Consider the following 15,125-nt stretch of genomic DNA (forward strand, 5'->3'; position numbering starts at 1 on the left):
GTATAATTGAATCACTTTGCTGTACACCTGAAACTAACATTCCAAATCAACTACACTTCAATAAAAAATAAAACTAGAAAAAAAAATAAATTGGCAGGCCACAGACTTAGAGAAGATATTTGCAACATAAAAAATTTTTCAATTTGAAACATATGGGTATAATCTTTTATTTTCGTTTGCTAACTTTTTTGCTATAAGAAGATGGTAAATTAAAATTTAAAGTGATAGATGTGTCACTTCAAAATACTCTGATCAATTCCTTCAAGCAAAGTATTTATGCAAATTATGTATATACAATAATTGTATTTACACAAAAATAAGTATAAAACTTATAGGGGAAAGGGTAGAGAAGGATAAATTAGGGGGTGGGGATTAACAGGCACACACTACTATATATAAAATAAATAAACAACAAGGATCTACTATATAGCACAGGGAACTATATTCAATTTTTTGTAATGAGCTGTAATGGAAAAGAATCTGAAAATATATACATGTATATATATGTATAACTGAATCACTTTACTGTACATCTGAAACTAATGTAAATCAACTACATTTCAATAGAAAATTGTTTAATGAGAAATAAAAAAAGGTTTTTAAAAATGCCTATATCATGATGACACATCAAAAACCTTATCCAAGCCACCTTCTATTAGTAAAGGAAAAATATAAGGCAGATTTTTAGTTTGAAAGAAAAGTATAAAACATTGACTATAACAAAGTATTTCTCCTTTACCATTTAGACAGGAAGTCTTGCAGAACAGGCCAGAATATTTTGTAAATTACCAGTTCGGTCAAAACCACAAAAATCAGCATGGCCTCACGTGTCACTGGCTATGCGTAACTACAGCAGAATGGCAGAGACTTAAAACTAACACCAGTTTATTCATTTTCTTTAGAAAAAAACTAAACAATTGCTGCTACTAGGAACATAGGTCAATAGGGAATTGCCCCTTTCTAATAAAACAGAAAAAGATGTCAAAAGCAGAGTAAAGAATAAGTAAGAGAGGAAGAGGACACCTGTGCAAAACGCAGCTGGACACCATCATGGGAAGAGCACTTGACTGGGAGTCTGGGTAGCTGGTCTAGGGCCACGTGGGCTGGTGACCCTTTTGACTCCTGTTGGTTCTCATACATTTTGGGCTTAAATTATATCAGGCTGTAATCCCCAAGTCTAAGATATCCCAGAGAATTCAATTTCAAGGGTGCAACTGACAATTCCGTGAACTAAAAATAAGAAACTGGTCTTGTATCATATCTGCAGCCCTGGTGAATTCTATTTGACTAGTCATTCTCTCTACAAGGACAAAACCTGGACATCTGATCACCCTGCCAGTCCTGGAGGGCAGTTTGTTTTTCACTGGATCACAGACACTGTCATTAATGGCATGCCCTGCCAGGGCTCGGTGGGGTTTTAAAATCCATCTGCTCCACAGAATGAAATTCCATAAAACAAGAGGTTAAAAGCTTCTGTTACTGTTTGGGGTAACAACACATAAAGTCAAAATTCTCAGGCATCTGAGAATTCATCATTAACTTCCAAATCACCACATCACTTGAGAAGCATTATAAAGGGACATTATCCTGGCCCAGAGTTTTGTGGAAAATGATAGACAACTTACTGCTTTTTCTTGCATTCAGATGCTTTCTCTACAGTGAAATCAGGGAGGTTGACAAATCCATCAGCTTTCTCTGCCTGAAACAAATGCATACCGCAAATATGAGTAAACATGTCAGCCCCAGCAGTTTATTTATCGAGACCATATATGTTGAATAAAGGCAGTGTAAATGAAATGAAGGAGGGTCAAAGGTACCTCTCTGAATCAGCATCAGACTTTATCCCAGATATACATTTTATAAGAGAAATTAATATTCTTCTGATAAATCATCCAGAATCTTCCCCTGAGAAGTAGCATGACACAACTTAGGGACAGCCAGTGTATGCACCAGTAGAGCCTGCCCATCCCCTTCTTGTCTTCCTAGAAAACATGAGAGCCAACCTATCAGAGCTCTGCTTCCTGCTGAGCCCATAGGCACCTTTCTCATCCTGCTTCTCTAGCAAGCCACAAGCATGTGAGATGGAACCTAATTAGCATGCTATTGTATGGTAAACAGTGGCCTGGCTTTGGAGTTAGCAAATCGAGGTTCATATCATGGATCTACCACTTACTGGTTGTTATAAGACTTAACTGAGCTCAGATAAATAAAACACTTAACAGATACTCAACAAACATTATTTCCTCTCCAAAGTCTTTAGGCAGTTCTTTGGGAATTAAATCATAGAGCCATGTCTTGGAAAATCTCAGTTCTATAATCAATCCCTAAGAGTTCTTTCTACAAAGGAAAGATTGCAGAAGAAAATGACACCTTTAAGGATATAGCATGAATGCCATTTTAAAACACCAAAAATTTTATAGAAAACGTAATCATTGTTCCACTTCTCTAAAAATTTCTTAACCTCTAGTTTATGGATAAAATTTAACTGAACCATAAGGAGGCTAGATCGTTTGTCACAGATAGAACTGAAATCTTCCATCTACACCAGTGTCTCTGAGTGAAGAAATACAATTCACAAGATTAAACCTAAATGTGTCAGTGGTTATTGGAGGATGAGTAAAAATTGATTTTGAAAATACAATCTTAATTTTGAAATTCCACTAGCTATTAAATTAGTGCCATGGGCGCTCTTAGTTCACTTCTGCACTCTGTGTTTCTTCCCTGATTGCCAACTAGAGTGCAACTTGTACTCTTTCTTCAAAAAAATAACTAAGCTGTGAAACATCCAACCCTAGGCTTGTCCTACATGAGTCAACTTAAACTCTTCACTTGAAGTGCTTTCTTTTTAGAAGACTCCAAACTCAATTCTAAAGAGCACTTCCTTCCTTAAAAATTACCTATTTTTTCATTTAACTCATCTATTTTCTGATGGGCTGCTTAATTACTGGATAGTGGTTTCACTATCCTAACTTAAAGAGCATATAAAGTACTTGAAGGACAGAGACTGGGTAAGTCAACTTTTTCTATAATATTATAGAAACCATATATGTTGAATAAAGACAGTGTAAATGAAGAGCCCATGGAATAGCGATTGAATACCAACACTAGGTGGTTGGATCTTGGGACAGGAGCACCAGGATTGATTATATTGTATATGTAATCAATATATTATATATATTGATTATAATGTTTCTTGTGGATTTTCAGTTTACACTATACAAAAGTATAGTTTTGAAAAACTAGATTAGCTCCAGCAATTCCACTCTTAGATAGATATTCAAAAGAAATGAAAACAGGTACTCAAATAAATATAGGTACTTGTGTATTCACAGCAGCATTATTCACAACAGCCAAAAGGTGGAAATAGTTCAAATGCCCATCAACAGAGGAACAGATAAACAAATGGTGGTATATCCATACAATGGAATATTATTCAGCCATAAAAACAAATGAAGTGCTGATACACTCTATGATGTGGATGAACCTGGAGAACATTATGCAAAGTGAAATAAGCTAAACACAAAACATCACATACTGTATGATTTCATTTATATGAAATCATCCAGGTATATCTATAGAGACAGAACACAGATTAGTGGATATGGGTTTGCCTTTGGGTGTGATGAAAATGTTTTGGAACTAGACAGATAAGGTGGTTGCACAACATTGTGAGTGTACTAAATACCACTGAATTGTTCACTTAAAAAATGGATAATCTTATGTGAATTTCACCTCAATTTAAAAAAAAAACTATGTTAGGGTAAGGTATGTTCATGTAAATTCCTGTAATTATTTTAGAAAGGATGAAACAATTTATATTCACCATTTCTTTCTACTTCCTCCCCTCATTCATTTCTATGCCCACTATTCCACAGAAGGGGTAGTTACCATGAACATCACTGATTTTCATGTTGCTGAATCCCATCTACGCTTCTTAGCCCTCACTTAATTGAACTCAAGGAACTGACACTACAGCCCACCTCCTCTCCCTTGAAATCCCTCATATCTTGCCTTTCTGACAACACTTTCCTGCTGCCCCTCTTTTCCTCTAACTACTTTTTGCTTTCTTTCAGAGGATCTTCTTCTCCCGCCTACTTCTTAAATGTCACTATTCCCCAGATTTCTAACCTCAGACCTACTCTCTTCTTATTCCAATACTCTCCGTAGGGGATCACACACACACTCCCAGCTGCATGTATAACCATTGTACACAAAGGTCCAAAATCTATATCTCAAACTCATTTCAATCCTGGTGCTCCTGTCCCAAGATCCAACCACCTAGTGTTGGTATTCAAATGCTATTCCATGGGCTCTGTGTTGTGGACCCAATATTTGTGTCCTCCAACCCCCAAATTCCCATGTTGAAGCCTTAAACCCCAATGTGATGGTATTTGAAGGTGAGGCCTTTGGGAGGTAATTAGGTTTAGATGACGTCACAAGGATGAAGGCCCTATGATGAGATTAGTGCCCTTATAAGTAGAGAAAGAGACCAGTGGTTTCCCTCTCACCCCCTGCTTGTCCTCCATCCAAGGACGTGGGGTAAAAAGCAGCTGTCTGTCAACCAGAAAGAAGCTCCTCGTCAGACATGGAGTCTGCCAGAACTTGATCTTCGATTTCCCAGCCTCCAGAACTATGAGGAACAAATATTTGTTGTTTAAGCCAGCCAGACTACAGTATTTTACTATGGTAGCACTAACTGACTTAGGCTTTTCCCAAGAGTGACAAATCCAAGACCAAACTCATCATCTTCCTCCATGAAATGCCTGCTCCTCTTTCTCCTGGTTCTCCACTTCAGTGAATGATATCACTTTCTACTCAGTTGTCAAAAAAAGGGAAATATGGAAGACATCTTCAACTTTTCAATCTCCTTCTCAGCATCTGTGCAAGGAACCACTAGGAACCATCTGTGCAAGGAACATCATTGCTACATCTGTCAAGAGCTCTTCAGCATATCCATTATCTACCACCTCCTTCAGATCACCATTAACTTTCAAATGAATTACTATAAAAGTCTTCTAAATTATTATCTCTCTCTGTAAATCTGTCCTTTCCTCCAATTTAGTGTCCAAATCACAATCACAGCAAATCTTCACTCCATGAACTTCTCTCATTAATATTCTGCATGGTTCCCAGCTGCTCTTGGATAAAGTCTAAGTGCCTTAGCAGAGTATATAGTGATCAAGCCTTGTTTAATTATATAATTTCATCTCCTTCAGTGTCTCCACCCCTTACCCAACCAAAACTAAATAAAAAAAAATTAAAACACGGGAAAATAACAATGCTTCCATGATATGAATTAGAACTGACACCCAACTTAAAGCATTATTAGCCTCTAGACAATTTATTTTCAGTATAAGAAGCCCATCTTGAATGGTAACAATACAAAAATCAATCAAAAAAAACTAAATACAGATATATATGAGATAAATTGCAAATCTTCATTTGAGTGGATTCCTTTCCTAAGGAAATGAAATGGTTGAGATTCCTTCAAATAAGAGCCTAAATAAATTTGAGTAAATGACAACTTAGTGTTTCCCCAGTAAATCTTTCCTTTATGAACAAAGGCATTTTTTTAAATTGTACTTAAGACCTTCAAGCTGTATTCAAAATCACAGATAACTGTGTCAAAAATTGCTTATTTGACTTTCAAAAAATGCCTCAAAAATGACAATCACAGTGGGAAAATTCTAAGGAAATGACAGTTTTCTCCTCTTCCTCCTTCTTTCCCTCCTCCCACCTCCTCAGATCCCTTGTTCCTTATTATATTAACTAAAATAACTTTTTTGAATGGCATCCTTCCTCTTTAGTAATTCCTAAGTTCTTGAAAAGTTACTTGAAAGTTCTGTACTGGTACCTGCAATTTTCTCTCTGGATTCTAATGTAATAAAAATCTTGTTCTCTTGCCATAAGTATCAAACCAACCTTTGGCCATTGTGCAAACTTGTCTTACCAAATCTAGTTTTAAATTCTGAAGCAAAGCAGTGCATTTCACTTTGTGATATGATGTCCTACAATCTTCAAGGTGTTCTTCCTCATATATCCGTCCACCCACTTTTCCCAGCAACTCTGATTTTGTTCATCTCAGTGGAGTTTCATCTGTAGTTGGTGTGTTAGGCACCATTAGACATACATTTTTATCAAAACTATCAGTTTTATACATTCATTTATTCAACAAATATTTATTGAGTACCTTCTTTGTGCCAGGTACCATGCAGATATTTGTGCTGTATCAATGGACGTAACAGACATCCCTACTCTCAAGGAGAAAACAGACAACAGCTCAACATATGAACACATAAATTATGTAGCGCCCTGTAGGCAATCACCGCTATGGAGAAAAGTAAAGTTGATCAGGGTAAAAGTTCTGACTGTAAGCAAGATAGGACGCCTTCTGCAACTAGGCTTATAATGCCCCTCCTCCCTCACTCCCCTAGATATGTCTCCACGAAGCAACTTAGGTGTGACCTTCTCCAAAACTTTTCCCTGCTCCTCTGAGCCTGAAAAGATGCCCTCCTCTTTGTGCCCAGGACTAGTGGTGGGCTTTGCTTACATCTTCTCTTACTGTGTTTAGTCATCTAGTTACTCCTGTTTCTCCAACAATGAGCATCTTGATGGAAGTAATTTTGTCATTTATGGTTCTATCTTAATTCTTGGGAGAAGGCAGGTGTTCAACACATGTGAAATAAGTGAGTTTTATGAATGAATGAATGAATGATGGCAGGAACATGGTCTTTTTCCTCTGACAATAAAGAAGGTGCTAAAATGAGATGCAGAAGCCACTTTGCAAAACAGACTGGCAGTTTTTTAAAAATATAAACACACAATTACCATACAACCTAGCAGTTCCATTCCTCAGTATCTACCCAAGAGAAATGAAAGCAGATGCCCACACAAAGATTTGCAAGCAAATATTTACAGCAGCATTATTCATAATAGCCAAAAACTGGAGACAATCTAAATACCCATCAATTGGTAAATAAATAGTGTGGTATATTCATACAATGGAATATTGTTTAGAGAACATTTGACATGTGCTGAAACATGGAAGAATCTTGAAAACATAATGCTAAGTGAAAACCAGACAGAAGAAACCACGTAATGCTGTGTGATTCCTTTATATGAAATGTAGACAAAGGGCAAATCAGTGGAGACAGAAAGTAGAATAGTGACTGCCTGGAGTTGGGGATGGGAATAGAGATTGACTGTAAACAGGCATAAATAATTTTGTTGATATGATGAAAATGATCTAAAGCTGATTTATTATGATGGCCCATCACTCAGTAAATTTACCAAAAATTATTAAACTGCAAATTTGAATAGGGTAATTTTATGTTATGTAAAATATATTTTAATAAAGCTATTGTTAAAAACATAAGATGCAGGAAAAGCTTGGGGAGTAAATAATTGTGAATGAAATCCCTCCTGTTTGGCTAACAATAAGACTTGAAAGAAGGTAAAATATGAGGTCTCTGATGATCCACTGATGACTCAATGATTTGTTTAAACTTTAGACACAAAATTGGGTTAATATTTCTTTCTTGCTTCAATTTTGGACCACAGGAATTTTAGAGTCAAAAATATTTTACATATCTGTCTTAGTTATTCTCATCAAGACTCACGATTTATGATGATCTGCTTTTGAGATATGTCAGTTAACATTAAATATATATAATATGTATTAAATATTAAATATGTATCACCAAGCCAAAAATATTTTACATAGAATTTGCCATACTTCAGACATATTTTTTAAAATTAAAATAGGACATCAAATTTTAATATTTAAATGTAAAAATATGTGTTCATTGCCATCAATAAAGTTTGGATTTTTTATGCTACAAAACCTTGCAAAATAGACAAAATTACTTCTTAAGGATCAACATATGTCAGAAAAGCAGAAGGGCAGACCTAGAAAAATATGAATGATTTTCCAGAGGCTAAGTAGGTCAAAGATCAAACCAGAAACAAATGAAGCAGAATATAGTAAATTATTATGTATTACACAGTTTTTAAAAAAGTATAATTATGTCTCTATTCTCACTAGAACCCTATTTCCTTGATTCTAAGAAGCCTGATTTTTCATACTTCAATAATTCTGAAATCAAGAAGCACCTTGGAATCTATATGTATTTTCATCGTACCATTTCCCCGAAAATCCTGTTAAATAAACTATAGGCCTTTAATGAAGAGAATGTTAAATTCGAGGAAAAGAGTAGCTTCAAAAACAAAATACAGATTTCTTTGTAACATGCTTTGGTGTTTGTGTATGAATGTGGATTTAACATTCTTGGAATTAATTTAAATAAATTTAAGGGAAGTAACGCAATGAATATCAAAATCAGGAGAAGCTGCAAAACTCCATTTCTCCATGTAAATTCATGGTTTGCTCAGTTCTGCTCTGAAACCCTCAGCATGCTGGAAACAGGCAAAGTCTAAACTCTAAGCAGAGCTGCTCTGTCACTTTGGAACAGTTGTCACTAAATTCTAATGGCCTATTCTTTTCTTTTATTGTAGTGTCTTTGTCTGGTCTTGGTGTCAGGTTAATGCTAGCCTCATAGAATGAGTTAGGAAGTATTCCCTCCTCTTCAGTTTTTTGGAATCTACTGAGAAGGATGAACTCTTTAAATGTTTGCCAGAATTCCCCTGTGAAGCCATCCAGTCCTGGACTTCTGTTCGTTGGGAATTTTTTTATTACTGATCCAATTTCAACACTAGGAATTGGTCTGTTCAGACTTTCGGTTCCTTCCTGATTTAGTCTTAGAAGATTGTCTATTTCTAGGAATTAATCACTTCTAGGCTGTCCAATTTGTTGGCATATAACTGTTCGCAGTATTCACTTATGATTGTATTTCTGTGATACTGGTTGTGACTTCTCCTCTTTCATTTAAAATTTTGCTTATTTGAGCCCTCTCTCTTTTTTTCTTAATGAGTCTAACTAAAAGTTTATCATTCTTATCAATATCTTTAAAAAAAAAAGCTGTTAGTTTCATTGAGATTTTCTATTGTTTTAGTCTCTATTTTTGCTCATTTTTATTATTATTTCCTTCCTTCTGCTGACTTTGGGCTTTGTTCTCCTCGTTCAAATTCCTTCAGACGGAAAGTTAAGTTGTTTATCCGAGATTTTTCTCATTTCTTAAGGCAGGCCTGTATCATTAAAGACGCCTCTCTTAGACCTGATTTTGCTACATCCCATAAGTTTTAAAAACCTGTGTTTCTTTTTTCATTTGTCTCAGAGTATTTTCTGATTTCCTCTTTCATTTCTTTGTTAACTCACTGGTTTTCTAGCAGCATGTTGTTTGGTCTCCATATGTCTGTGGTTTTCCCATTTTTCTCCCTATAATTGATTTCTAGCCTCATACCATTGGGGTCAGAAAAACGTTTGATATCATTTCAATGATCTCAAATTTATTGAGATATGTTTTGTCACTTAGCATGTGATCTATCCAGGAGAAAGTTCCACATGCACATGAAAAGAATGTGTATTCTGCTGACTTCGGATGGAATGTTCTGTAGATATCTATTAAATCTATCTGATATAATGCATCATTTAAGGTAACTATTTCATTACTGAGTTTCTGTCTGGATGATCTGTACACTGATGTAAGTGGGCTGTTTAAGTCCCCTTGTATTATTGTATTATTGTCCATTTCTCCCTTTTTGTCTGTTAATATTTGCTTTATATATTTAGGTGCTCCTGTTTTAGGTGTATATATGTTTACAAATATTATATCCTTTTTGCTATGTATTTTGTTTTAAAGTCTACTTTGTCTGATATGAGTACTGATACCTCTATTTTCTTATCCATTAAGTGAATGGATAAGAAAGACATGATATATATACATACACACACACACACACACACACACACACACACACACAAGTACAGACACAAAATTGAATACTACTCAGCCATAAAAAAGAATGACATTTTGTCATTTGTAACAATACAGATGGACCTGAAGGGCAGTATGCTTAATGAATAAAATCAGACAGTGAAAGATAAATACTGTATGTTTTCACTTATATGTGGAACCTAAAAAGTAAAACAAATGAACAAACATAGCAAGGCAAAAACAGTCTCACAGATACAGAGAACAGACTGGTGGTTACCAGTAGGGAGAGGGGTGAGGGAAGGGCAAAATGAGTGAAGGAGATTAAGAGGTACAAACTGCTGGGTATAAAACAGATAAGTTACAGGGATATAACGTACAGCACAGGGAACGCGGCCAATATTTTATAACAACTTTATATGGAGTCTAATCTTTAACAACATCAAATTACTAAGCTGTACACCTGAAACTAATATAATACTATAAGTTAATTATACTTTATTTAAAAGTAAACAATAAATAAATAAATTCTATTGGTACATAGACTTGTAACACTAGAGAAATCTGAATTATATCCTCTAAAATATAAGATAAAAATAAAATGAGATGAAAGAAAAGATGAAATCAACTTTTAAAGTTCTAGTTCTACAGAGAAACAGTCATTCTCACACACTGTGGGTGTTTATGCAAAATGGAACCCAGTGGAAGGAAACTGAGCAGTAACTAACAAAAAAGCATTTGCCTTTTGACCCAGAAATCCCACTTCTTGGATCTGTATTAAATATAAAAAATGCTGAATGGCATACGCATTATAACATTATCAAAAGACTGTAAAAAATCTAAATGTCTATTATTGGGGGACAGTTGAATAAACCATGCATCCACATACAATGAGTAACTATGATACACTATGATATATATACATATAGAGTATACAAATAGAGTAATCTCCAGGGCAAAGCAAGAGGAAAAGTAAGGTACAGTACAATAGACACAGTATGCTAATTTTGTGCAAGAGATGGGGCATGCCTCTGTATGCATACTTGCATATATCTATAAAAAGAAACAGTGGAAAAACAAGATTACACTGTATAGCACAGGGAAATATACACAAAATGTTATGATAAATCACAGAGAAAAAAATGTGACAATGAGTGTGTATATGTCCATGAATGACTGAAAAATTGTGCTGAACACTGGAATTTGACACAACATTGTAAAATGATTATAAATCAATAAAAAATGTTAAAAAAATAAAAGAAACAGTGGAAAAATAAAACAAAAACAACATAGAAGAAGGAAGAAAAGAAGGTAGAGAAACAGGGATGGAAAGCAAGACTTACCTGGTTGTAACTTGTCATACAGTTTTGACTTTGGAATGGGGTAAATGATTTATAGTTAAAATTTTAAAAAGCAGTTTCAAAATTAAAAGCACATAGAATCAAAGGAACCTAACTGCACATAAACATGATGACATAACCCTACACAAATGATAATTACTAAAGGAACCTTAGTCTAAGAATGTTTACCAGTGACCTTGTTATTATTTTTAGACAGTCTTAGTAGTTTTTCTTCCCCTCAAAAAATTGCATGAAATCTAAAGCTTCCTTCGTTCTCTCCATGTGACAGAATACATGATGCACTTTGTTCTGATAAGAAATTCAACTCCCTCTTCCTTTCAGAAAACAAAATATGAAAATTATATACCAAGGCAATCTCTATTCTGCAACGATTACCTGGGCCTGCAGGCCGAGAGCTGAGCTTATTAGCACTGGGCTATGACATGCACAGCAAGGGAAGAAGGAAAAATGTTTTGTCTGTTTTGTCTGTTTTGTTTTGTTTTTAGATATCTAATGCCACTGAGCAGTGAGAATGGCTGAAATCCTTTTAAGAAACGTCATAATCTTGAGTAACATCTAATACCTAACATGTGTTGAGTGGTAAGCACCTGCCATCTAGCTTATCTTTGCCTTTAGAAGGAAATTCATCACATCCAAGTGCCAGAATTTACGAAACTGATCCCTTTTTAACCTAGATAGGCATTATAAAATAGGAAAGTTACGTGGTGTTATTAAAGTGACAAAACTCAGACCAGAACCCAGAAGTAGGGTAAATAATTCTAAAAAAGAATTTCTTCCATCTCAACCAGGAGCTAAAATAGAAAAGAATCTGCAGTTGACGGATGGCCCTGGATTTGGAATCAGAATATCTCAAAGCAAGCCACTTACTGTGCAATTTTAAGCAGAGCACTTAACCTCTCCTGTCAGCATCCATGCAGTGGATCTAACCAGTGTTTCAAGGCCAACATAGATCTGTGCTAATACTGTAAAACTAAACAGAGCAAAGTATTCAGAGCTATACAAAATTAAATATTGCATTGCTAATGATAAGAATTTGGGGAAGGAATGGAAGGAAAATAAAAGAGAAGGAACGACCCAGAAAGACAAAAGTGAAGAAAAAAAGTTTTTCACTCTGTCCACTGTCAGCTGAGCCCCCTAAATAGTTCTTCTGTGTCTCAGCTCCCCTGTCTCCTCTTCATCAAATTGTCACTGTCAAGAACTGTTTTACATTCTTTGGAGAACAATAATGCTAGCAAGCTCACTATGTCCTTCATACATTATCTGGGGTATGCCTTTATTAAAACGTTATTGCATTTGGGTTTATCTAACACTACATTATGCATATAATGAGACTTTACTCCAAAGAGACTTTCTTCTTACAACTGTTTAGAAATAGATTTTCTGCATAGAAAACATTTGGTAAACGTTTTTGATTAATAAACAGAAAGGCCCGATTTCCCACAGAACCCACAGAATCCTGACTATAACTATAAAAGTGAACTGAAGGTGTTGACTGTGATCATTACGGTGGTTGTGAGGGGGATGAGACTGTGTAAAGGGGGAAGGAAAGGCTCTGAAGGTGGCAGACCACTTGGAGCTGATGGGGCTGGTGACCCAGCCACAACGCCTCGTCCTGATCCCAGGGGCACACTGGCCCGAAGTCCCCCGCCAGCACATGCATCTGTTTGCGGGAGGGCTCCTCAGGCTGCCGGATTCCACTTCTCCACTTGTGTAGAGGTGCTCGGGAATCACTTCCCCCAGGACAGGTCCTCAACCAATGACCAACGGGACTTGGTGTATAAATACCCCAGCTCCCCTGCCCCTTGGGAGGAAAACCCTGAGGTGCATGTGCTCACAGCTCTCAGGGTCCCCCAGAAGAATTAGGCTTCAGTGACCCACAGGTATAACTTGCTTGCTCCAGGGAGCTTTATCAGCTAACTTTGCACCCTTTCTCACTTCCTCACTCCCTTTTCAAGTATTTCCAGTATCACTTCCCAAAGATACCACTTGCACCCAAATTCTCTTCTCAAGGTCTGCTTCTGGGAACTCAAAACCAAGATGCTACTCCTCTCCCAGAAAAGATTATCACTCAGGGTTCCTGCTCATGAGCAGCCCATCTGCTTGGCGCCATAGTCCCTCTTCATTACTTCCTTTTAAAAATCACCCAAGGATATGGCCACCTCGTTGTCATATTAAGTCATATTTAAGTGGTGACCAAGAAGTGACTAGCATCTTACTCTATGATTTGTAAATCAGCTCTGCTAGCCAGCCATTCTTACTTACATCCTCCCATTCACTCCCTGTGAAATCAAATCTTAAATGAAAGTAAGTTACTAGTGAACTTTCTAGTAGTCTGACATACAAAGATAGTCATTACCTTCTGAAGTATCATTTTTAAAAACAATTATCAAAAGCAAGATGGAAACATTAGTGTAAAAGCATCCTATGTTATTGTTCTCTATAATATAAAACCTTCACCACAGAGCACACAAGGCCATTTGTGACCTGTCCCTGTCCAGCGTCATCTCCCCTCAGTCCTTCAGAAGCCTTAAAACCCCAGAGATGCTATCAGTTTCACCTACTTAGAGTTGGTCTCTTCAGCAACATGGTCAGAAAAAGAAAGGAGGAAAGCACTAAAAAGGAAGAAAAGTTTTAAATGAATAGAAAGGAATCTTACTAAATCTTACTACTACAGAATAAATTACACCTCTTGCTTCCCAATAAATTTCATCTACCATCCACAGTTACAGCAGGAGTGGGGAAGAGTAAATAAAGGAGCAGCACTTAGGAAAATTTGAAATCTGGTACATTTGCTTCAATATTAGAAATTTAGGAGAAATAACTAAATAAGTTTAGTTCTTTCAAAATCACATATAATCGTGCCTTCACACAATGTATATTAAATCCTGCAATACTTCAGAAATATTCAATCTCTTCAAACTGTTTTCATGAGTTTCATGAGTGCCATTAAGGTACTATTCAGCCACAACAAAACAACCCCAAATGGGAAAAGACGTTTTTCCATAGAAGATACACAAATGGCCAAAGGAACATGAAAAGATGCTCAAGGGAAATGCAAATCAAAACCACAACGAGATACTACCTCACACCCATTAGTATAGTTGCTATCCAAAAACAAACAAACAGAAAAACAGAAAATAACAAGTGTTGGTGAGGATATGGAGAAAAGGGAAGCCTTGTGCTCCACTGGTGGGAACGTAAAATGGCCACCATAAAAAGCAGCATGGCATTTCCTCAAAGAATTAAAAACAGAATTATCAGGCGATCCAGGAATTCCACCTCTGGGTATATAACCAAACAAATTGAAAGCAGGGTCTCAAAGAGACATCTGTACACCCATATTCACAGTAACATTATTCACAGTATCCCAAAGTTGGATACAACCCAAGTGGCCCTCAACAGATATGAATGGATAAACAAAATACGGTAGACACATACAATGGAATATCATCCAGCCTAAAGAAGGAAGGAAATTCTAACACATGCTGCAACTTGATGCAATGAAGCTTGAAGACATTATGCTTAGTGAAATAAGCCAGTCACAAAAAGGACAAACACTGTATGATTCCAATTATATGGGGTACCTAGAATAGGCAGACTCATAAAGACAGAAAGTAGAATGGTAGTTGCCGAGGACGGAGGAAAGAAGAAATGGGAGTTATTGTTTAATGAATACAGCATTTCAGTTTTGTAAGATGGAAAGAGTCCTGGAGATGGTTGCACAATAACATGAATGTACTTAATGCCACTGAACTGTACCCTGAAAAATGGTTAAAATGGGAGATTTCACGTGATGTGCAGTTCACCACAATTTTTAAAAAATAGGTTTAAGAAATTTAAGACACTACTCAGGAAATCATTATTTGTCAGTAAAGGACGAAAACGCATTTGCCATAGTAAGTTTCGAAAGATTCAAAATAGGAAAATTTCAGTG

The 15,125-nt window shown here is 36.1% G+C and overlaps 1 protein-coding gene across 6 annotated transcripts in view; it reads right to left on the reverse strand.

Moving 5' to 3' along the window:
- Positions 1 to 15,125, reverse strand: part of IPCEF1 (interaction protein for cytohesin exchange factors 1) — an 82,386-nt gene that overhangs the window by 42,998 nt on the left and 24,263 nt on the right. For all 6 annotated transcript variants that reach the window (XR_012075091.1, XR_012075090.1, XM_072966074.1 and 3 more), the window contains one exon: positions 1,626 to 1,699. Coding sequence is in view for 4 of the 6 variants with exons in the window: in XM_072966074.1 (XP_072822175.1) it covers positions 1,626 to 1,699 (74 nt within the window). In the remaining 2 variants the exon portion in view is untranslated. The remainder of the gene's footprint in view (positions 1 to 1,625; positions 1,700 to 15,125) is intronic.

This window comes from Vicugna pacos, chromosome 8 (genome assembly GCF_048564905.1).
Source record: "Vicugna pacos chromosome 8, VicPac4, whole genome shotgun sequence".
Taxonomy (NCBI): Eukaryota; Metazoa; Chordata; class Mammalia; order Artiodactyla; family Camelidae; genus Vicugna; species Vicugna pacos.